The 25,255-nt window shown below is 39.2% G+C and overlaps 1 protein-coding gene across 10 annotated transcripts in view; it reads left to right on the top strand.

The window, feature by feature from the left end:
• Window positions 1–25,255, top strand: part of CASK (calcium/calmodulin dependent serine protein kinase) — a 493,794-nt gene that overhangs the window by 352,888 nt on the left and 115,651 nt on the right. For all 10 annotated transcript variants that reach the window (XM_066250386.1, XM_066250384.1, XM_066250381.1 and 7 more), the window contains one exon: window positions 4,383–4,504. In XM_066250386.1, coding sequence (XP_066106483.1) covers window positions 4,383–4,504 — 122 coding nt within the window. The remainder of the gene's footprint in view (window positions 1–4,382; window positions 4,505–25,255) is intronic.

The following is a 25,255-nucleotide window of genomic DNA, read 5'->3' as shown; positions in this document are numbered from 1 at the left end:
GGTCTGGTGCAGCCAAAATTGCTTACCAGCAGTTACACTTGCTGCTTTAGTATTCAGTAGGTACAAGGTTGTTTTATTTTAAACTTATAGTATTAATAAACTTCTACATACATGATGTGTATCAGCATCATCAGTGCTGGGAAAAAATTAAAATTAGATAAAATTTCACTAAAGTGAGTGAAAGTGATAATTAGGTTTTCATGGTATCTGTTCAATTTTTTCATATACCAAAAAAATTTTCTCACTAGTATTTTGTTATTGCAGTTTCATAAGTCCAGAACTTTAGAACTGGCTTTAGTAACTTTATAAAGCTGGTGTCATCAAATTCTGCTGTTGATGATGTGCTGGGATCAGGAGTACAGTGGAACATTTGAGATGAAATTCTTCATATAATCTCTTGCTTTCCAAAGCTTTCAATAAAGAGTGATGAATGAGTTGGTTTTGAACTAATTTCCAGATTTTTTTTCTACTCCAAACAAAGTAAAAGTCCTGAGAAAAGCAGGTAGAAGGAAGTGGGCTAGGTTAATAATACCTTTATTAATACCTTCTGTGAAGCTTGACCAGGCAGTGGCGCAGTGGATAAAGCATCAAACTGGGATGAGGAAGGACCCAGGTTCAAGACCCAGAGGTCGCCAGCTTGAGCGCGGGCTCAACTGGTTTGAGCAAAAGCTCACCAACTTGGACCCAAGGTCGCTGGCTCAAGCAAGGGGTTACTCCGTCTGCTGAAGGCCCATGGTCAAAGCACGTATGAGAAAGCAATCAATGAACAACTAAGGTGTCGCAACAAAAAACTGATGATTGATGCTTCTCATCTCTCTCCATTCCTGTCTGTCTGTCCCTATCTATCCCTCTCTCTGACTCTCTCTCTGTCTCTGTCTCAAAAAAAAAAATAATAATACCTTCTGTGAAACAGCAGGGGAAATAAGGATTGATTTCTGCTTTGTGCCTTTTTTATCCCACGTACTATCCACTTAACTTTTCAGTGAAAAAATACCAATAGCCTGGTGGGCATAACTATTCAAAACTAAAAAGTATCCATAATCCCTTCAACAATGAATTGTCAAAATTGGTACATTCATGCCATGGACACTACCTAATATTAAAAAGGACTAAATTATTGATACACACAACAACCTGCATGAATCTCCAGATAATTGGTTCAAAAATGTTAATCCCAAAAGGTTACATACTATATGTTTCATTTATATAGAATCTTTGAAATGACAAAATTATAGAAATGGAGAACAGATTAGTGGTTGTCAGGGGTTAGGAAGGAGTCTATAGGGTCAGAGTGAAATGTGTGTGGCAATAAAAGGATCCTTGTTAGCCCTGGCCAGTTGGCTCAGTGGTAGAGCATCGGCCTGGCGTGCAGGAGTCCCAAGTTCGATTCCCGGCCAGGGCACACAGGAGAAGCACCCATCTGCTTCTCCACCCCTCCCCCTCTCCTTCCTCTCTTTCTCTCTCTTCCACTCCCACAGCCAAGGCTCCATTGGAGCAAAGTTGGCCCGGGCGCTGAGGATGGCTCTGTGGCCTCTGCCTCAGGCACTAGAATGGCTCTGGTTGCAACGGAGTGATGCCCCAGATGGGCAGAGCATCTCCCCCTGGTGGGCGTGCCGGACGGGTCCCGGTTGGGATGGAAATATTCTGTAGCTTGACTTGTAACAGTGTCAGTATCCCAGTTGTGGTGTTATGACAGTTTCCCAAGATGTTACCATTGGGGGAAACTGGGTGAAGAGTACATGAGATCTCTCTGTATTATTTCTTACAACTGCATGTGAATCTACATAAAATCTAAATAAAATGTCAATTTAAAAAAACTGACACAGTAATTTTTATATGGATAACCACTTGATTTATGCCCTAAATCTTTAACCTAATCAAATAACACTGCAAAAAAAGCAGTTTCTTATAAAGCAATTTTTTTTTTGTACTTTTCTGAAGCTGGAAACAGGGAGAGACAGTCTGACAGACTCCCACATGCGCCCGACCAGGACCACCCGGCACGCCCACCAGGGGCGACGCTCTGCCCACCAGGGGGCGTCGCTCTGCCTCGACCAGAACCACTCTAGCGCCTGGGGCAGAGGCCAAGGAGCCATCCCCAGTGCCCAGGCCATCTTTGCTCCAATGGAGCCTTGGCTGCGGGAGGGGAAGAGAGAGACAGAGAGGAAGGAGGGGGGGTGGAGAAGCAAATGGGCGCTTCTCCTATGTGCCCTGGCTGGGAATCGAACCCGGGTCCCCCACACGCCAGGCCGACGCTCTACCGCTGAGCCAACCGACAGGGCCTAAAGCAATTTTTTGTAGTGTAGAAAACTTGGAACATATGGACAAGAACAGAATCCAGAATAAATAGGAAATTACCCTTTTTTTAGCAAGAGAGACAGAGACGGGAAGGGACAGATAGATAGGAAGGGAGAGAGATGAGAAGCATTAACTAATAGTTACAGCACTTTACTTTTCATTGATTACTTCTCATACGTGCCTTGACCGGGGGGCTCAAGCTGAGGCAGTGACCCCTTGCTCACGCCAGCTACCTTGGGGTCAAGCCAGCAACTTTGAGCTTCAAGCCAGTGGCCTTTGGGCTCAAGCCTGTGACCCCATGCTCAGCTGGTGAGTCCACACTCAAGCCAGCAACCTCGGGGTTTCAAACCTGGGTCTTTCGCATTCCAGGTTGACACTACCCACTGTGCCACTGGCTGGTCAGGCAACTACTGTTACGCTTTTACTATATTTCTTTCTGGGTTTTTTTTTCTGAGTTTGTATATATTTTTTCAGTCATAATTGAGCATATGCAGTTTGTGTGACATTCTATTCTAATTTCTTGAATTTTATATCATGAGGATTTCTTCATTTTTAAAATTCTTTAAAAGTAATTTTCATTTCACTACATAGTGCATTATGTGGATGTTCTATAATTTATGTAATCATTCTCTAATTATTAGACTTTTCCCATCTTGCATGACAAATATTCTTATACATAAACCTTTTTCTACACTTTCTTTTTCCTTAAGGTAGGTTTTTGTAAATGAAATTATTGAATAAAAATGCACGAGCATTTTTAAGGCTTTTTGTTCTGTTTACCAGATTCCATTCTGGAAAAGTGGAACCCATTTACATTCTTACCAATAAGTGCATGCACATGGATATGGTCCAAGACCAGAAATAATTAGACATAGCATAGAGTTCCAGAACAGAAAGATTCAAGATTTTTATCTTTATCTCAAGCAAGGTTTCTCGACCTCAGCACTGTTGACATTTTGGACTGCATAATTCTTTTGGAGGAAGGGGGACTGTCCTAAGTATTATTTAATAGCATCCCAGACCTCTACCTGCACAATCTGTTCCCCCACCACCACAGTTATAACAACTAAAAATGTCTCCAGCCATTGCCAAATGTCCCCCTGGGGGAAAAAATTGCTGCTGTCTGAAACTACTGATCCAAGATTACATGTGCAACAAGGCTCTTATTCTTAGAATTTACCTAACATTGTTTACACTAATATTCTAAAGCCTTGCCTCAGGATTCTTTTCCTTCTCTGAAGTATGCATGTATATGTTGTCTGCAGAGTAAAATAGGCTAATCATTTCTTTAAGGCTGAATAAGTGACTTTGTTACTACTCAGTATGTATCTTTTCCTGTTAATAGCTCTCAGAATTCCTGGTTATAAGAGGAAAGTTAAACAAAGTGATCACTCTACCATTTTCTTTGCCTGGCAAAAATGCCCTAATATTTAGTATGGTATTTGGAAGTGTCAGTCAGTATACTTAACCTTTGTCTTTGTCTTTGTCTTCTGAATAAAAAGAGCCCAACAGACTGAGAATGACTTGGTTGTCTTCACTTTGTATGAGAAGGAAAGAGAAAGAATGGATTGGGATTTTTGTTAAAGATTGAGCCTTAAAAATCCTTAGAAGCCTATTTTACGCTGCAGGAGCTCCCAGATGAAGGTGTTTGTCCCTTAGATCTACAGCTGACTTTAAGTTCAATTCTGGATGGAATGCACATATGTGAAAGGTTCACCTGTGTTATTTCTGTAATATCCAAAACCTCATAGGATCATAGAATTCACATTCATCTGATGTATAACTTCTTGCACCTGGATCTTCTAGTAATTTAATTATAGTTGATGAATTTTCTTAATTCGAGTAACAATAGTTTCAATTTACTTTGAAAAATAAAAAGCCTGCACTACATTTTTCAGGACATAAACTCACTGAAAGTACTCTTACCTTTAAAGGTAAGAGGTTCTATTTGACTCCTTCACTGAGGACACTAACCTTTGAAGTTTTGTTAGCCCAGGGTTCGGAAATGCAAGATTTAGGTTATGAAGGTTAGGCTGACATTGACTTTCTGTCCTGGCTGTTTCTTTTTTGTTTGTTTCTCTTAGGAGCAGTTTCACAGGTGCTGGATAGCCTGGAAGAAATTCACGCACTTACAGACTGCAGTGAAAAGGACTTAGATTTTCTGCACAGTGTTTTCCAGGATCAGCATCTTCACACACTACTAGATGTAAGTCTTTCTTTTATTATTATTTTTGGGATAAATATTTACCATATTATTTTACTTTATATTAATTTCTTGATGTCCATCATAGCAATCCTTTTTCAGTTGCCTTAAGTCTGAGAAATGTGGGAAATCATCTATCACAAATTCCTAACTAAAATAAAGTACTGTATTATATATAGCACAATGCAACATAGCCTAAAGTCACAATGAAAAAAATTGTGTGTGTGTGTGTGTGTGTAATTCTATTGGAAGAACCCATTGATCTTAACTGTGATTACTTTTCATTACTTTAGACATTGTTTTAAAACATTGTATTTCAAGAATGAGTATAAATACAAATAAGATACAATGTAATGTATGGTATTCACACCTTTCATATTTAATACTGCCCGTTTTCATAGATTCAGTGTCTTCTCCTTAAAAACATAAGAGTAGGGATTCCAAGTTGGTTACAGAGTAGGTGGAAGCTACACTCACCTGCTCCCAGCCCCAAACCAGATTTATAGCTAAATTATAGAGCAGTCAACCTGAATAACCACCTGAAGGCTACCTGAACTGAATTATTATAGCCAAGGATTTACAGAAGAAGCCACATAGAGACTGGTAATAAGGGAAGATATAAGAAAAGAGCTGGCCCCCACACCCATGTATAGTGACTGAGAAGCCAGAGGAATATCTCAGCTGTGAAACTCCCTCCCCCCAGGAGTGTAGGATCTCAACCCCATGGAGGGATCCCCAACCCAAAGCAATAGAAAGGGGAAGAAGAGCTCACATAGCATCTGGGAGTGAAAATCAATAGTGATTCAGTTCACCTTTCAGAGAAGGAAGTCAGCTAGAGACCCAGATGCCACCTTCCCAAGGTCAAGCACTCCTATTGTTACAGCACAAGCATGGGAAGTGCACTATCTGGTCCTACAACTATTGATGACACTACTTTGAGTAACAAACATAAAACCCTTGGAACCAGCCCTTTTCTAGGGTGGAGGTAGGGAGATAAAAGTTCAAAGTTCCTCCTGGTATAATGAGAAACACTGGAAATTCTCCATGGTGCAGAGGAGAGATTTCCCACTCTATGCTGTTTTGAACCTTTTACATTTTGTCCTAAGCAAAATAGAGGGATCTGCTGGCTGCACCCAACCAGGACCCTGGGGAGCTCCTTTTCTGGAGAAGCTCCTGATGGAGACTCAAACAGTGATTGAACTTTGTAATTTTGGGAAAAGCACCAGTCTTACCCACCTCAAGCACATAGCCCCCACCACAACCTGTTGAATCACTTAGCCTGCCTTTCCACTCACTGTGGCCCCACTTTGCTGAGGTCAGTCCCACAGTGGGTCAGTGTCCTGCAGATCTGGGACTTTCTGAGCACATCTCAGAGGGGGGCTTTTGTCTGGGAATCAGACGGCATATACTGGGTTGTATGGCTATGTTGCAGGGAAGGCTACTCCTATCTCTACTGCAGTCTCAGCCCATACTATCCTAGCAAGAGGAAGCCATCATAACAAGTGTGGCAGTCATAGTAGATCTGCCTAATACACAAGGGAGACATAATGGGGAGACAGATATGCCCCAAATGAAAGAAGGATAGAAATCACCAGAAAAAGAATTAAATGGAAGCAACCAAGATACCAGATGCAAAATTTAAAACAATGGTTATAAGAAAGTTCAAGGACCTTAGAGGAAGAATGGATAATCTCAGTGAGAATTTAAACAAAGATATAGTAAGCTTTAAAAAAGACATAGAAACTATAATAAAGAACCAGTCAGAAATGAAGAATACAATATCTGAAATGAAGAATACACTAAAAGGAATCAACAGCAGATTAGATGAAGCAGAGGATTGAATCAGCAACTTAAAGGACAAGATAAGAGTAAGCACCCAAGTAGAGCATCAAAAAAAAAAAAAGAAAATTTTAAAAATGAGGAAAGGTTAAGGGACTTCTGGGACAACATCAAGAATAACAATATTCACACCCTAGGGGTAAGGGTAAGAAAGAAAGTGAGCCAGGGATAGAGAACCTGTTTGAAGAAATAATGGCTGAAAACTTTCCTAACCTGGTGAAGAAAAAAGTCACACAAGTTCGGGAAGCACAGGGAGTCTAAATCAAGATGAACCCAAAGAGGGCCACACCAAGGCACATCATAATCAAAATGCAAAGGTTAAAAGCAGAGAATCTTAAAAGCAGCAAGAGAAACATAGATAGTTACCTACAAGAGACCTCCCATAAGACTGTCAGTTGATTTCTCAATAGGAACACTTAGGCCAGGAGGGATTGACATGGAATATTAAAGTGATGAAAAGCAAGGACCTACAACCAAGACTTTTTTGATACTCTGTTAAGCAAACCTAACATTTAAAATTGGAGGCAAAATAAAGAGCTTCTCACACCAAAAAAAAAAAAAGCAAAAGGAGTTCTCATTACCACCAAAGCAGTATTGCAAGAAATGTTAAACAGCCTGCTTGAAGAAGGAGGGGGAGGACAAGAAAGAGAGAGGGAGAAACATAGGTAGGTATCAAGAATAAAATGATAGACCTGGCCAGGTGGATCAGTGCATAGAGCATCATCCCAGCACACCAAGGACATAGATTGGGTCCCTGGTCAGGGCACATGTGAGAAGTAGCCATTGAATGCACAACTAAATGGGACAACTAAGTAAAACAATGACTTGATGCTTCTCTCTCTCTCTCTCTCTCTCTCTTTCTCTCTCAATTCAATGTTTAAATTATTTTAAAAAGACGTAGGGTAAGCAGAATGGATAAGAAGATATGACCTGGCCCTGGCCGGTTGGCTCAGTGGTAGAGCGTCGGCCTGGCGTGCAGAAGTCCCGGGTTCGATTCCCGGCCAGGGCACACAGGAGAGGTGCCCATCTGCTTCTCCATCCCTCCCCCTCTCCTTCTTCTCTGTCTCTCTCTTCCCCTCCTGCAGCGAGGCTCCATTAGAGCAAAGATGGCCCGGGCGCTGAGGATGGCTCCTTGGCCTCTGTCCCAAGTGCTAGAGTGGCTCTGATCGCAACACAGCGATGCCCTGGAGGGGCAGAGCATCGCCCCCTGGTGGGCAGAGCGTCGCCCCCTGGTGGGCGTGCCGGGTGGATCCCGGTCGGGCGCATGCGGGAGTCTGTCTGACTGTCTCTCCCCGTTCCCAGCTTCAGAAAAATACAAAAAAAAAAAAAAAAGAAGATATGACCCATATATATGTATGCCATCTACATGAGGACTCCCTCAGAACAAAAGATACACACAAAGTGAAACTGAAGGGATAGAAAAAATATCAAGTATATATTCCATACAAATGGAAAACAACAACAAAAAGCTGAGATGCAATACCTGTATCAGACAAAATAGACTTCAAAACAAATGCCATAACATAACAAGAGACAAAGAAGTTCACTACGTAATACTAAAGCCATCTATCCACCCTTGTAAATATATATGCACCCCCACATAGAAGCACCTAAGTACATACAGAAAATCTTGGTGGACATTAAGGGAGAGATCAACAGCAACACAGTCACAGTAGGGGATTTCAACACCCCACTGTTATCAGTGGATAGTTCTTCCAGACAAAATATCAACAAGGCAACAGTAACCTTAAACAATACACTGGATCAGATGGATTTAATTGATATTTTCAGAACATTTAACCCCAACATTTAATTGATATCTTCAGAATATACATTCTTCTCCATTTCAGGTGGAACATTCTCAAAGGTGGACCACATGTTAGGACACCAAATAAGTCTTAATAAAATCAAGATTAAAATCATGTCAAGCATCTTCTCTGACCACAGTGGTATGAACTAGAAATCAATTGTAGTTTTTAAAAAACTGGAAAACTATCAAACACATGGAGGTTAAATAACATGTAAACAATGTATGGGTTAACAATGAGAACAAGAAAGAAATCAAAAGTTATCTGGAGAGAAATGAAAATGAACATACAGCAGCCCAAAATCTATGGGACACAGTAAAAACAGTCCTGAGAGGGAAGTTTATACCATTACGGGCATACCTCATGAAGCAAGAAAACTATCAAATAAGCAATCTAACCCTACACCTATAAGAACTAGGAAAGGAACGACAAAAAAGCCTAGAAGAAGAAGAAGAAAGGAAATAATAAAAATTAGAGTGGAAATAATTGACACAGAGACTAGAAATAAATCATATCAATGTAACAAAGAGCTGGTTCTTTGAAAGGATAAACAAGATTGACAAACCCCTAGCCAGGCTCACCAAGAAGCAAAGAGAGAGGTCCCAAATAAACCAAATCAGAAATGATAGAGGGTAAGTAATAACTAACACCACAGAAATACAAAGGGTTGTAAGAAAATACTATGAAGATCTACATGCCAACAAATTGGACAACCTGGGTCAAATGGACAAATTCTTGGAAACACACACTCTTCCAAAACTGAATCAGGAAGAATCAGAAAACTTAAATAGACTAATTATAACTAATAAAATCAAACCGGTAATAAAATAAAATAAAAACTCCCAGCAAACAAAAATTTTGAACTGAATGACTTTACAGGTGAATTTTACCAAACATTGAAAAAAGAACTAACACCTATTCTTCTCAAACTATTCCAAAAAATTCAAGAGGAGGGAAGACTCCCAAGCTCTTTTTACAAGGCCAGCATTATCCTAATTCCAAAACCAGGTAAAGACACTACAAAGAAAGAAAATTATAGACCAATATCCCTGATGAACATAAAAGCTAAAATTTTCAAGAAGATATTAGCAAACTGGATCTAGCTATACATTAGAAAGATCATACATCATGATCAAGTGGTATTCATTCTGGGTAAGCAAGACTGGTACTTGCCTGACCAGGTGGTGGCGCAGTGGATAGAGTGTCAGACTGGAGTGCGGAAGACCCAGGTTCGAAACCCCGAGGCCGCCAGCTTGAGTGCAGGCTCATCTGGTTTGAGCGAAGCTCACCAGCTTGGACCCAAGGTCGCTGGCTCAAGCAAGGGGTTACTCAGTCTGCTGAAGGCCCACGGTCAAGGCACATATGAGAAAGCAATCAATGAACAACTAAGGTGTCGCAACGAAAAACTGATGATTGATGCTTCTCAGCTCTCTCCATTCCTGTCTGTCTGTCCCTATCTATCCTTCTCTCTGACTCTCTCTGTCTCTGAAAAAGAAAAACAAGACTGGTACAATATTTGCAAATCAATAAATGTGATTCGTCACATTAACAAAATGAAGGATAAAAATCACATGATCATATCAATAGATGCAGAGACAGCATTTGATAAAAATCCAGCACCCACTTAGGATCAACTCTCAGCAAGGTAGAAATAGAGGGACCATAAATCAACATAATAAAGTCCATATATGTCAGACCCACAGCCAATCTACAGATTCAATACAATTCCTTTTAAAATACCAGCGACATATCTCATAGCTCCAGAACAAATATTCCAAAAATTTATATAGAACCACAAAAGACCCTGAATACCCTCAACAATCTTGGGAAAGACAAACAAGGTTGGAGGTATCACACTACCTGATATCAAACTATACTACAAGGCCATTAAAATCAAAAGAGCTTGGTATTGACACAAGAACCGGCATATAGATCAATGGAACAGAAAGAGAACACAGAAATAAACCCACACCTTTATGGGCAATTAATATTTGACAAGGGAGGCAAGAACATACAATGGGGGTAGAGACAGTCTCTTCAATAAATCGTGTTGGGAAAAGTGGACAGATACATGCAAAAAAATGAAATGAAACCACCAACTTACACTATAAACAAGAATAAACTCAAAACAGATTAAAGATTTAAATGTAAGTCATGAAACCATAAAAATTCTAGGAAAAAATATAGACAATAAAATTCCAGACATCTCTTTTAGCAATATTTTCCCCAATATATCTCCTCAGGCAAGGGAAACAAAGGAAAAATAAACAAATTTGACTATATCAAACTAAAAAGCTTTTGTACAGCAAAAGAAACCATCAACATGATGAAAAGGAAACCCACTAAATGGGAGAATATATTTGCCAGTGATACATCTTATAAGGTGTTAATTTCCAAAATATATAAAGAACTTATACTACTCAACACCAAGAAGGCAAACAACCCAGTTAAAAAATGGGCAAAGGACCTGAACAGATACTTCTCCCAAGAGGGCATACAGATGGCCAATAGCCATATGAAAAAATGTTCAACATCACTAATTATTAGAGATGCAAATTAAAGCCACAGTGAGATACCACCTCACACTGGTCAGAATGACTTTCATCAGTAAATCAACAAACAACAAGTGCTGACAAGAATGGAGAAAAGGGAATCCTTGTGCAATGCTAGTGGGAATGCAGACAGGTGCAGACACTGTGGAAAACAGTATGTAGTTTTTCCAGAAATTAAAAATGTAACTGCCTTTTGACCCAGTGATCCCACTTCTGGGAATATATCCAAAGAAACCTGAAATACTAATTTGAAAGAATATATGCACCCTTATGTTCACTGCAGCGTTATTTATAGTAGCCAAGATTTGGAAACAGCCTAAGTGCCCATAAGTGGGAAAGGAGCTGTAGTATATTTACACAATACTACTACTCAGCCATTAAAAAAAAAAAAAAAAAAGGAAATCTTACCTTTTGCAACAGCATGGGTAGACCTGGAGATTATTGTGCTAAGTGAAATAAGCCAATCGGAGAAAGACAAATACCATATGATTTCACTCATGTGGAGTGTAATTAACAAAATAAACTGATGAACAAAGTTGAAAGAGTCATGGATACATGGAACAGATTGCTGTCAGAGAGGAAGAGGTTGGAGGCTTGATGAAAGAAGTTGAATGGATTAAGCCAAAAAAAGAAAAAATATATAAACACATAAACACAAACAATGGTGTGATGTTAGCCAGAGGGAAAGGGAAAGGGTGGAAGGGGGTAGATGGGGCGGGCAAAGATGGAAGAAATGGGGCTGTCCAAGAGACTTTGCTTGAGGCAATGGGTGCATGATGCTGTGTACAGATGATGATGATGTTTGAGTTATACACTTGAAACCCATATGGTTTTGTGAACCAGTGTTACTCCAATAAATTCAATTTAAAAACACAAGAATAGCCTTACCTGGCGGTGGCGCAGTGGATAGAATGTCAGACTGGGACACAGAGGACCGAGATTCAAAACCCCGAGGTTGCCGGCTTGAGCATGAGCTCATCTGGTTTGAGCAAGGCTCACCAGCTTGAGCCCAAGGTCTCTGGCTTGAGCAAGGAGTCACTCACTCTGCTGTAGCCCCCCCCACACACACACACACACAAAGCACATATGAGAAAGCAGTCAATGAACAACTAAGGTGCCCTAACAAAGAATTGATGTTTCTCATCTCTCTCCCTTCCTGTCTGTCTGTCCCTCTCTCTGACTCTCTCTGTCTGTGTCACAAAATAAAATAAATAAAACACAAGAATATGCTTCATTATTAAATATGACAGGCTCCACTGACACCAGATTGAGATACAAAGAAAAATCAAAAGGTGACAATTCATATCTGCCTTCATTCAGTTATGTTTTAGTGAAATGCCTCTTAGAGAGTTTGGTTCACTTCAGCAGTGAAAACTTTCTTAGTACATATTAGTCTACTGGTATACATTAGGTTTCTTTAACATGAAAAAGCATTCCCTTTATAAGAGAATGATATTTGCTTTGGGGTGCCTAGAACTTTTTATGCTAACTCTCAATCCACCATAGGATGCAGATTCAACTAAAGCAAAATTTTCCAGAATATATTCTACAGAACGTTGCTCTGGGAGATAGTGATGAGTGTTGCCATGGGGGGAAAGTAGATCTTAAATTTATCGATTAAATTATTTTACTGGCCCTGGCCAGTTGGCTCAGTGGTAGAGCGTTGGCCTGGCGTGCAGGAGTTCCGGGTTCGATTCCCAGCCAGGCCACACAGGAGAAGCACCCACCTGCTTCTTCACCCCTCCCCCACTCCTTCCTCTCTATCTCTTCCCTTCCCGCAGCCAAGGCTCCACTGGTGCAAAGTTGGCCCGGACACTGAGGATGGCTCCGTGGCCTCTGCCTCAAGCACTAGAATGGCCCTGGTTGCAACAGAGCAACGCCCCAGATGGGTGGAGCATCACCCCCTGGTGGGCATGCCTGGAGCATCACCCCCTGGTGGGCATGCCGGATGGATCCCAGTCGGACACATGCAGGAGTCTGTCTGACTGCCTCCCCATTTCCAACTTCAGAAAAATACAAAAAAAAAATTTTTTTACTAAATAAGTTGAGGAAATGCTACATCCTTTATTTTCTTTGTACAGATTTACAGTGGATGTTAATATGATATATTAACACCTCTGAGATGTCCTATACTATAGGAAAGAAACCTGATTAACTTTTAGAGCATTTCTCAAACTAATTTTGGCACAGAACTTTTATTCACAATCCTGTCAAACTGATAAGGACTACTTTGGGAAAAGCTAAGCTAGGAGTGTTTATTTCACCTTTATACTAAATGTAGTCATAGGTATCTTACAGTGACCTCTTTCCATAAATGTGGTGAAGTCAAATTAATTGTCAAATTTTAAAAAATAGTTTGGCTTTTTTATAGTTTATTTCTTGCTCACATCACAGCTTAATGCAGGTAGATGGTGGTGGAGGGGTCTTTTCCACATAGTAATTCAGGGAACCAAGTCTTTCACTGTGTGGTTCTGCCATCCCCCAACACTTTGGAATTGAATTCATGGAAACAGAATAGAATGATGGTTGCCCCTGGCTGGGAGATGGAGGAAACAGAGAGAGGTTAGTAAAAGGGCACAGACTTTCAGTTAGTTATAAGATGAATAAGGTCTGAGGATCTAATGTATAGAGCATGGTGACAATAGTTCATAACACTGCATTGCGGAACTGAAATTTGCTGAGAGTAGAACTTAAGTGTTCTCACCAAAAAGAAAAAGATAGATATGGGAAGTAATGAATGTGTTAATTGATTATGGAAATCCTTTCACTATGTGCACATTTATTAAATCATCACGTTGTAATCTTTAAATATATTATGATTGTGTTTGTCAATTATATCTCAATGAAACAAACTAAAAATGTGCTCAGGAAGATAAGGAAGTAGTTCTCTTTAGTGCAGTTTATCTCAAGTGATTTGAGGACATTTTGGTTTAAAATTATTCAAGTAACTATTACTTTCCTTGGGAAACAAAAGTCCTTGAAATTTATTCTATTTTGCGACTGGCTCCTAGTACTCCAACTCCTCCTCCTCCTCCTCCTCCTCCTCCTCCACCACCACCACCACCATCACCACCACTATCATCATCATCATGGTTGTCATTATTATCTATTTAAATTAGATTTTGACCTCTGTTCATTGTCTATTTAAATTTCTGTTGTTCTCTACGATTGCTTCATATGATGCTGCAAGTTTTCACAATTGTGAATTCCCCACAGACGTCATACCCTTTACTAGAACTAGTATGTGGGATATATGAAAGAAGCTGCAACAGAGCGTGGAGATTTGATTTTCTGTGTAGTCATTGCTTGGGTCTTTGCTAAGATTTACTGACCTTTTAGATCAAGGACTTTTTGACATTTAAAGACTCATATAGAAGCTCAAATTGGCTTTCAAAGTGGTATTTTACTTACTAATATAACAAAGTATCTGAGCACACCAAGCTTAAGACTGCAGAGGAAATACAAAAACATTGCTATTGTTAACAAGGAAGGGCAGATGTTCAGAAACAGACTAGACTTTGGAACTGAGCCAAGCCACCAGTCATTGCCCAATACTAAACTTCTCAGACTTCTCTGAAAACATTTATTTTTAATGACTGCTGCATTCTTGGGTAGACATTGTTACAACTTCAGAAGAGGCTCAGGTTTTATTGAGGAGAAACATACTTAAAGTTCTTTTGGGTGCCTATGAATTATAAACTTTGGAAAATGACAAATATGTATTTGAATGAAGAAGAAATAAACTAAATGAATAAACTAAAACATGTTACTCTAAAAAGTTAACCCCTCTTATTGAAAATACATAAAATTATGTAATTTGTAATGTTTTCAAACAAAAAAGACAATTTGGACTTCTTCCACAAGGCACAGCTACACATTGGTTAATAAAACAGTTCTTGGGAGAGAAAAAATAAATGTAGCACTTTAAAGTCACTTAACAGTAAAATGTTCGCCATAAAGCTAAATACTGAGATGGGGAAATCAGTGCAATGACCCTGTGAAATCTATTAAGATGATCCCTTCAGTGGGCTTTGCGGGCACGGCAGAGGACAGGCAGCTTGGCTTTGCTGGGTTGGTGTTAAGTCATAAGGACAATGCCAGAAGACACTGGAAACGAATGTTGTAGTGGGAGCAATGAGTTGATTACACATGACATTATGGGATCCACAGTATACTATACCCACAGTACACGGAAGAGACGTCTAACATGCTTTACCTTAAAAGAATACAAAATGGGTAAAATAGATTTTTTAAAACAAAAAGCAAATATACTTTCATGTTTTCACTTTTAAAAGCTTTATTGAAGTATCATTTATAAATTGTACAATATACCTGCTGTAAGTGTATAGTTTGATGATTTTTGATAAATTCATGCAGTGTACGACTATCCTTTCAATCCAGTTTTAGAACATTCCCCCAAATTCCCTTATGTTGTATTTAAGAAGTCTTTGCCTACCACAAGGTAATCAAGATGTACTCCTATATTATAAGTTTCATAGTTTTAAGCCTACAATGGATCTTTGATGCATCTTTCGGAAATTTTTGTATATGATATAAGGTGAGGCTCTAAGTTCATTTCTTTGCATATGGATATCCAGTTGCTCCAGTACCATGTTTTCAAAAACTCCATACTATTCCTTCCCCATTGAAATGCCTTGGCACCTTTGTTGAAAATCAATTGACTATAGATAAAGCAGGTTTATTTCTGAACTCCATTCTGTTCTATTAATCTTTATGTCTATCCTTATACCAATACCATACTATTTTCATTACTGTAGCTTTATAGTAAGCTTTGAAATTAGTTTTCCAACTTTGTCTTTTTTCAAAATTGTTTTGTCGTTTCTGTATAAATTTTAAGATTAGCTTGTCAACTTCTACAAAAAAAATTCTTCAGGGATATTGATAAGGATTACACTGACTCTATAGATCAATATGGAGAAAACTGTCATTTTGACAATATTGAGGCCTCCAATATGATATCTCTGTTTACTTAGATATTCTTTACTTTCTCTTAACAACATTCATAGTTTTTAGTGTATAAATCCTGTACGGTTTTTTGTGCAGTCCACTAAGTATTTTTACTCTTTCTGATAGTATTATAAACTTCTTTACTTTCACATAACTCATTGCTTGTCTATATAAAGTACAGTTAATTTTTATATATTGATCTTGTACCCTGCAATCTTGCTAAATTTGCCTGTTAGTTCTAGATTATTTTGTAGATTCCTTAAGATTTTCTACGTACAAGAATATATCTCTGCAAGAATAGAGTTTTACCTCTTTCTTTCCAGTCTGCATGCCTTGAATTTCTTTTCCTTGCCTTACTGCACTGGCCAGAACCTCCAGTATAATGCTGAGCAGGTGTGGTAGGAGTAGACAGTCCTTGTTTTGTTTCTGCTTGTATCAGTTATTTATTGTTGCTTAACAAACGGTCATATACCTTAGCAGGTTTTGGGGTGCAAAGTCTATTGATATCTACATTTAAAGTGAAGAAAAACTACTTTGAAAATATTTATGACATATATTTCTAGCTCTCTTTATCCCAGGAATTTTGTCTTATGTAGTATTTTTCTACTGACACTAATACTTCAATACACTAATGGAAAGAGATATGGGAGTTTTTGCCCATCCAGTTAGTAACAGTGGTATGAGAGACCCCAATTTCCAAAGTGAGTGGTAGTGTACTTCAGTCTCTAGCCCTAGGCGGCAAGTAGCACAACCCCTGGCGCACTACCCAGCTGGTGTCGTATTTGCTGAAGCTCATCCTTAAAGACGGAATGGGACCCTGAGAATGTACGAGTATCTCACCCTTTGAAGGTTCTCAGATAGATCTTATTATTCCAAACATTAAGTGCAAATTGACTGGGCTATAAATTCATGGGAAACTTCACTTTGGCATTTCCTGACTCGTAATCTATTTAAACATCCAAACTTAACAGTGTATCAAGTTATTCCTCAGACCCCAAATTGCTCAAAAACATCAAATTACTGCAGAAGTTCCTTTAGGAACCTTCCAAGTTCTAAAAGTATGCTGTTCCCAAATATGACTACTAATTTAAAATCATCTTTAAAAAGCAAAATACTAAATCAGGAGTTAATAGTTTTCCAGTGCTAACTCCAAGTCAGATAGAAAACCTCTCTAACTCTCCCTAAACAATAAAAAATTATAATGAAGATGTCAGTAATAGAAAATATGGAGGATTCCAAACACCAGTTTATTTCTAATGCAGTATTTTAAAGTATTATTTTATCTATTATAAAAAAATCTACTTGAAAGTTAATATAAAACTGCTAAATTAAGTTGCTAATACCGTTAGTTTTTTTCTTTATTAACCTAATGACCTGTTACATTTTTAGAAAACATAATTTTAGGACTTCTTACAAAAATAATCTTAAATTGGTAGGTTATCACATTTTCTATGAAAAGAGCAGTATGTAATAAATGCTAGCAGCTGTTCAGAGGTATGACAGATGGTGAGTGAATGTTTAAAACTCAGTTGCCAGAATTTGGCAGAGAGAGATAAATGTGTCATTTAACAATGTTTTATAACACTGTTGACTTACAAAATAAACATTTATTCTGAAATAGGAACATTTCCACAGGAAAATGAGAAGACTGAGAATCACCACCAAATAACATTTGCAAAATGCTTTTTATCTAAAAAGAAAAGAAAAGAAAAGAAAACCTCTTCATTTTTCAGTCCGTCAGCCATCCAATGAATCACATACAAGTTCTAACCCAAAACTGATTCAAAATATCATTATAAGACATAGCTGCACTTTAACCCCAAATTCCCAAGAAAGCCTGACTAATGAATAATCAGGTAATATATCACTATTTTATATTAGATTTCTGTAATTCACACTCACACCTGAAGAATCAATCCAAGGCCAAATCAGCTTTTCATGTTATCCTGGGCTGAATACTGCTCCCTCAAAATTCATGTATACTGGAGTCCCAGAATGTGACCTTATCTGGAAATAGGGTCTTTGTGGATGTAATTATTCAATAATTAAGATGAGGTCATATTGAATTAGGGTGGGCCCTAAATCCAATGACTGCTATCCTCATAAAATGGTCATGTGAATACACAGAGTCATACACATACAGAAGAGAATTCCATGTGAAAATGGAGGCAGAGATTGGAGTGATACATTTACAAGCCAAGAAATGCCAAGATTGCAGGCAACTACCCGAAGAGGCTAGGCAGGAGTCTTCCCTGGGGCCACTGGAGGGAGCATATTCCTGGTGACATTTTGATTTAGGACTTCCAATCTCCAGAACTGTAAGGGAATCATTTCTGTTATTTTAAGCTACCCAGTTTACGGTACTTTGTTACAGCAGCTTTAGCAAACTAAAGTGTATTGTACTAAAGTGTATTGTACTAAAATGCCAAAGTGTATTGTACTAAAACTGATCTATATATTTCATATACAGACCATCTCTGCACCAGTACTTTTAATTAATGAAAGTAGACATACTGGAACAAGCTGGCCCAAGCACATGGCTCTTCCTTAACCCTCTTTATTTCTTCCTACAAAATGAGCAGCAGCACATGTGTACCAGGAGAAACTGGTTGGGTAGCAAATATTTAGAGATTCTGGCCTATTTTTGAACTACAGATTAAACTAGATGTTGTTTTACTAGAATTCATATTAGAAAGCATTTCCCTTCTCAGCAGGACCACAGTATTTTTTCTTTTGTTTTACTGTAAATTCTTTCAACACAACAGATGGTTTATTTCCTCCAAATGAATGCTAACCACGTTTCGTTGAATTCTGTGCTTGCCACTATTTTAAATGCATGACGAGAGAAAAAAAAAAACTTGATGATCTTTAGTCTTCTGTAGGAACTTAATCCTGTTTTTTGTCAGCTTAAAATTACCTCCTCAAATTTAGCTATTGAAAGTGCTATTGAATTAATAGGAATTTTTTAAAAATATAATTAAGATATTTTTAGAAATTCGCTCAGTGAGATTAAGAATAGTCAATCCATGGTCCACAAACTATGCCACTAGGTGTCACCACTTGGAATCTTTAAAAAGGAACCAACATTGATTTTGTAACAACCCAAATTCAAGTATGAGATATGGAATATTAGAAGTCAAAGGCTGAAAAGCTTCTTCTCAAGAGTCGGTTGTACTGTTTTCCTTGTTTTGTGCATACCGAAGCAATTTAAGTATTAATTTTTTAATTAATTTTAATAGGGTGACATTGATAAATCAGGGTACATATGTTCAGAGAAAACACCTCCAGGTTATTTTGACATTTGATTATGCAGCATTCTCATCACCTAAAGTCCAATTTATTGTCTTCTGTCACCTTCTAACTGGTTTTCTTTGTGTCCCTCCCCTCACTCTCCCCCCACACCCAGTAACCCCCCCACTCTTGTCCATGTCTCTGAATCTCATTTTTTATGTCCGACTTATGTATGGAATCATGTAGTTCTTAGTTTTTTCTGATTTACTTATTTCGCTCAGTATAATGTTATCAAGGTCCATCCATGTTGTTGTAAATGATCCGATGTCATCATTTCTTATGACTGAGTAATATTCCATAATATATATGTACCAAAGCTTTTTAATCCACTCGTCCACTGACGGACACTTGGGCTGTTCCCAGATCTTCGCTATTGTGAACAATGCTGCCATAAACATGGGGGTGCATTTCTTCTTTTCAAACAGTGCTATGATGTTCTTGGGATATATTCCTAAAAGTGGGATAGCTGGGTCAAAAGGCAGTTCGATTTTTAATTTTTTGAGGAATCTCCATACTGTTTTCCACAGTGGCTGTACCAGTCTGCATTCCCACCAGCAGTGCAGGAGGGTTCCCTTTTCTCCACATCCTCGCCAGCGCTTATTCTGTGTTGTTTTGTTGATGAGCGCCATTTTGACTGGTGTGAGGTGATATCTCATTGTGGTTTTATTTTGCATTTCTCTAATGATTAGTGATGTTGAGCATTTTTTCATATGCCTATTGGCTATCTGTGTGTCCTCTTTGGAGAAGTGTCTATTCATTTCTTTTGCCCATTTTTGATTGGATTTTTTATCTTCCTGGTGTTGAGTTTTATAAGTTCTTTATAAATTTTGGTTATTAACTTACCAGATGTATTGTCGAATATGTTCTCCCATTGTGTGGTTTGCCTTTTTATTCTGTTCCTATTCTCTTTAGCTGTGCAAAAGCTTTTTAGTTTGATATAGTCCCATTTGTTTATCCTGTCTTTTATTTCACTTGCCTGTGGAGATAAATCAGCAAATATATAGCTGCGAGAGATGTCGGAGAGCTTACTGCCTATGTTTTCTTTTAAGATGCTTATGGTTTCACGGCTTACATTCAAGTCTTTTATCCATTTTGAGTTTATTTTTGTGAATGGTGTAAGTTGGTGGTCCTGTTTCATTTTTTTGCAGGTAGCTGTCCAATTTTCCCAACACCATTTATTAAAGAGGCTGTCTTTACTCCATTGTATGCTCTTACCTCCTTTGTCAAATATCAGTTGTCCATAAAGGTGTGGGTTTATTTCTGGGTTCTCTGTTCTGTTCCATTGATCTATATGCCTGTTCTTATGCCAGTACCAGGATGTTTTGAGTACAATGGCCTTGATATCCGGAAGTGTGATTCCTCCCACTTTATTCTTCCTTTTCAAGATTGCTGAGGCTATTTGTGTTCTCTTTTGGTTCCATATAAATTTTTGGAATATATGTTCTATATCTTTGAAGTATGTCATTGGTATTTTAATCAGTATTGCATTGAATTTATAAATTGCTTTGGGTAATATAGACATTTTAATGATGTTTATTCTTCCTAACCATGTAAGTATTAAATTTTAATGGTTAGATTTCTCTGTGTGGCAGCCACTTGAATACTTCATTGATTAAAGTATTGAAGTGTAGCCTCTTAGCTCTAAGACAAGAGCATAAAGAACCATATTTAAGCACTGTAGACCATGAGGGCATATTCTGATTGTGACCTACGTCATTCATGATGATTAAATTTTCACCGAAGGACAGCTCAGTTTGAATCTTCAGCACCAAATGCATCTCAACACTGTCCAGGACCAGCCTTACAGTCAGGCATTTCAGGAAGGGAATGGTCTTTACGTGTAGCGTTTGTCTGCCAAATTCTGCAGACATGGAATCTTTTTATTGAGCAGAGCTCATTTTCACTCCACAGCTTCTTTTGAAATCCAGGTGCATTGAGAGAGCAGATGCTGATACTGTTGGCACGTCTTGGTTCCATCCCCAGGCAATTGCTCTATATAGGCTTCAAGTTAGTTCCTGTTATACATCTTTGTGAAAGGAATGTATGATTTTCACTGAAAGTATTATTAATTGCACTAGTCCCTCCAATTCCCTTATTTGTTCAGATGAATTAATTCTTAAATAAAGGATTGAAATTTACTCTAAAATACCAACCATAATGAATCAGCTTGTTCCCAGTACCATTGTTTCCCACTGAGTGCCATTCTCTTTTATGACACTACAGTAAACTTTACCAGAAGGCAAAGGAATGTTCAAAGAGCCTTCAAAGTGCACTTTCATGCTATCTCAAGGAAAGGAGGTATTTCCCCCAGGAAAAAATGTGATATGCTCAACTGAAGAACATTCAATGGGGTTGGCTTGCAACATTCACAGTCCAGGAACATAGCTGCTCTTCTCTGTGGTCCTTCAAACATTATTAAACCACTTCTGCCAGACTGTCTTTGTTTTGTTCTCTTTAACTTTCCACAACAGAAATTAATTTTTCTACAGCTACTTGTACAAATGCTTGGTGTTTAACTATGCAAAATAAATGACATATCATAAGTCAAGAATTATTGTATTGCATCAGTAATTAAATAAAATAGTGTATAACACACCTAATGTAAATATTTTCTTTTAAAGAAGCAAATTACTAATAGGGTATTCATTTAATGTAAATATCATTTAACTATTATTGTAGATGTTTCCATATACAGAGCACATTAAGAAATGAGGTTTAGTACTTTTTAATAATGTTTTTAGTATTTCTTTCATTGAAAATAAATTTTTATCATACTGAAATTTCTCAGTTGGGCAAACTCTTCAATTTGGTATTAAAAAGTGCCCTATTTCAGATGGTTTGATTAAAAGCAAAATAAATCCTGCCTATATCATCTAATAGGCTTGTTTTCCCTCTTGCTTTCTTTTGCTTGCTTAAGAACAGGCATTATAATTTCTTATAGGACTTGGGTTTTGTTTTGTTTTGATTTTTGAAAGAGATAGAAGAAGGGAGAAGGGAGGAGGAGAGAAAGAGAAGCATCAAGTCAATGTTCCACTTAGTTGTGTCATTGACTGCTTCTCATATGTGCCCTGACGTGGGTTTGAACCAGCAACCTTGGGAGTCAAGCCGGCACCCTCCAGATCAAACCAGCAACCTCAGCACTCTGGGACGATGCTCTATCCACTTCATTACTGGCCAGGGCAACCTTACAGCAGTAGATTTTAGAGTTATTTGTCAACTGAAATAGGCCCAGAGAACAGTCAAGTTAGGTCTTTGGAGGCCAGTGTTTGAGTTTCTCAGAAAGAGCTGCAAACTGACCAGAAATCCACTACAATGACCTACACTGTTAGTTCACCAAAGAGACAGCCTTTTTAGATTGAATTAAAAGGTCAAACAAGCTTTAATTTCTTGTATTCAAAAATAAATACTCCTAGGTGCAGTGTTCTAATGGGATTTAAGCAAAAGCAGCTCTGTACAGACAAACGAAACCTAAGCCAAACAAAGGCCTCCTTAGGTACCTTCACTGTCAAGATCCAAAGTATTTTACAACTCTTTCAGAAAATGTTCCATTGGCCCAGATATACTGATTTTTCAATTTCCTATTTGCTTTAGAAGAAAATGCATAATAGGTTTAGTTAGAGTAGCATATTACTAAGCCAGCTGGGTCCCTTTATAAGAAGACTTTAAGTAAGGAGATTTACTCTTATCATGATTTTCTACTATTTGTTTTCAGGTAGCTATACTCCTAGCTTTCCTGGGGCATCTAACTTGAGAGCTTCCAGGAACATACTTATTGGCCACTAAATACAATATACATTATGTCAGATATCTATTTCTAACTATTTCTAACTTTTATATTTTGTTCAGTATAAACTGGGCAATAATATTGGTAGCAGCCCCAAACCTTCCTCCCGGAAAAATCTAAATTCCAGGATGGGACTCTTGCTACTCTATTATGGTCACTAGATTTGTGGATTTGATGCCTTTATTTTTAATGTGAGAAATTTAGTTTAAGATTTATAAAATTTAGCTATTTATATTTTTTCTGAATTTTTAGAGGGAAAATTAACAAAATACAAATTGTGAAAAATAATGTGCAAATAAAATGGAAGTATACTCTTCAAATGAATACAGTACATTATCTCCATCCAGATGGAGAGTCATCTGTATGAGTAATCATTGAGTGTTTCAGCTTTTAAAAATATAAGTTTAATTGATTTTTTAAATTTTTATACAGGGAGGTGGAGCCCAGCATCCCCAGGGCAGTAGGCTGGTTGAGGTGGTGGCAGCGAGGGGCCAGGCTGCTGGTCAGAGTACAAAGTGTATTTTAAAAGTGGGCAAAGGGGTCACCACAGAGTGCAGGTGGGGTGATGAAGACCTCATGCCCATGACGTGCCAATGTTGACCGCTCTATGAAAACTCTGAACCTGGACTTAGAAAGTTTCAATCCTTATCACTGCCTGGGCTGAGTGCTGGCTCCCAGAGCTTTAAGGTAGAAGCTATTTGCCAGCTGATCATCAGTGTTCCTAGGACCAGCCCAGTGGTTCCACTGACAAAGCCACATTTGGTCTGAGACACGGAAATGAGGGGGCTCACTACTCCTGTCAAGAATGAACCAACCCATGATGTCCCACTCACCCACCCTGGGTCTGAATCCTCCTGCTCTTTAACCTACGAAGAAGTATGTACAGCCTTTATCTCACTGGCACCTGTGCAACTGTTTTGAGAATGTGAAGCTAACGGGCAAAGACTGGCCTCTGCGTGCCTTTCCACCTCTAGAATGGTGCTCATGAATGCCCCTCCTGGGCTTGTTCTCCTGTGTCCATGGGAGGACTTCAACCACAGGTTTTCTGCCCACTACATGGAGCCAGAGGGAGTAGGGACTGCATTTGTGGGTACCAGGGTACAGATAATCATCAGCAGACTTCAGAGCAGCCGGCTGCAGGGCATGAGCCAGGAGCTGCCCTGCACAGAGTCCAGAGGGGCTGCAATGGCCAGCTGGTGGCCATCTACACCTTGGCTACCTGTGGTCTTGCTGCTGGTTTTGACCCCAAGAAGGAGGAAGAGTCCACAGACTTCATCCCCTTGTGCTGGATTCAGACACTGATGATTTCCTAGACCTAGACATTGAGGAACCCATCCGGGAGTACCTATCAAGGCCAAGAGCGGGGCTACCCACCCATGGTCACAATGAGGACAGTCAATGTAAACCAGATCCTTTACAGAGCAGCATCCTGACTGCTCTGTGTCCCCCAGAACTCGCACCTGGATCAGGAGGTATCCCTGGCAGCCACACAGGAACTGGCAAAGCCCCAGGCTCAGCCTCCTGGGTCAGTGTCAACAGCAAGGACTCCTTCAAGCAGAGTATCTGGGCAGAAATAGAGCAGTTTCTGAGTGAGAAAAGACAAACCAAGACCCCAAAATGTTATGTGCCTGCATATTAAAAACAAACAAACAAAAAAACAGGCCACACAACAACTTGGCCAAATTGACACTCAGATCCAATAAAGAGCCGATCATCAAGGTGCACTGATTTGGCAAGAGCTTGTAAAGGGTTTGTCTTCCAGAAACATCCCAGATTGGCAAAGGCAACCACACAGCCCACAGGCCTCAGGTCTAAAGTCACCACCAAACTGGAGAGCTTGGGTGGCAAGAACCCAGCAGCCTCCACCTGATGCACTGAAGAAGCCCAGGGGAAGGGAGGCGTCAAATGGGACCTGGGCGATGAGGACAGGGAGTCAAGAGCACGACCCTGATGCATGATGCATCCAACTCCAGCAGCAATGATGGCATCAAGGAGGCCATGCAGATGTACCAGCTGAAGAAAAGAGACTACTGGGGACCGCCATAGGAAACCCCGCAAGGAGAGGAGCAACCTTGACCCTCCTGACCACAGCACAAGCCATGCCACAAGAAGTACCTTGACCGAAACCCATACACAAAAATGAAGCAAGTAACACCCAACTTTGGCCCAGGTGGTCTTGACCCTGACCATGCCTCCAACCACCAAAGGAAACCAAAATTCCTGCACCCTCCCAGAAAACTGGTGGCCTAGAGTGAGTTTGTGGACATGCCAGGCAGACAAGTCAGCCAAGATGATGTGCTCTGAAGTGATCCTGGACATTTCCAAAAGAATTCTGCTAGCCCTCAGGGTGGGGGGTGACAGACTTTTGTCCTCCAGCCCACTGCCTTGTCCCCTAAATGTGTCTTCCTACTTGGATGGTGATGACAACATAGAGCAGGAGATCGGGACATTTTTGATGCTGAAGGCACAGTAGGAGAGTTTGCTAGCCAGAACAGACCCCTGCCCACAGTCC

The sequence above is a fragment of the Saccopteryx bilineata genome, chromosome X (assembly GCF_036850765.1).
Source record: "Saccopteryx bilineata isolate mSacBil1 chromosome X, mSacBil1_pri_phased_curated, whole genome shotgun sequence".
Classification (NCBI taxonomy): Eukaryota; Metazoa; Chordata; class Mammalia; order Chiroptera; family Emballonuridae; genus Saccopteryx; species Saccopteryx bilineata.
The sequence above is the reverse complement of the archived record's forward strand: the minus strand, read 5'-3'. Positions and strand labels throughout refer to the sequence as shown.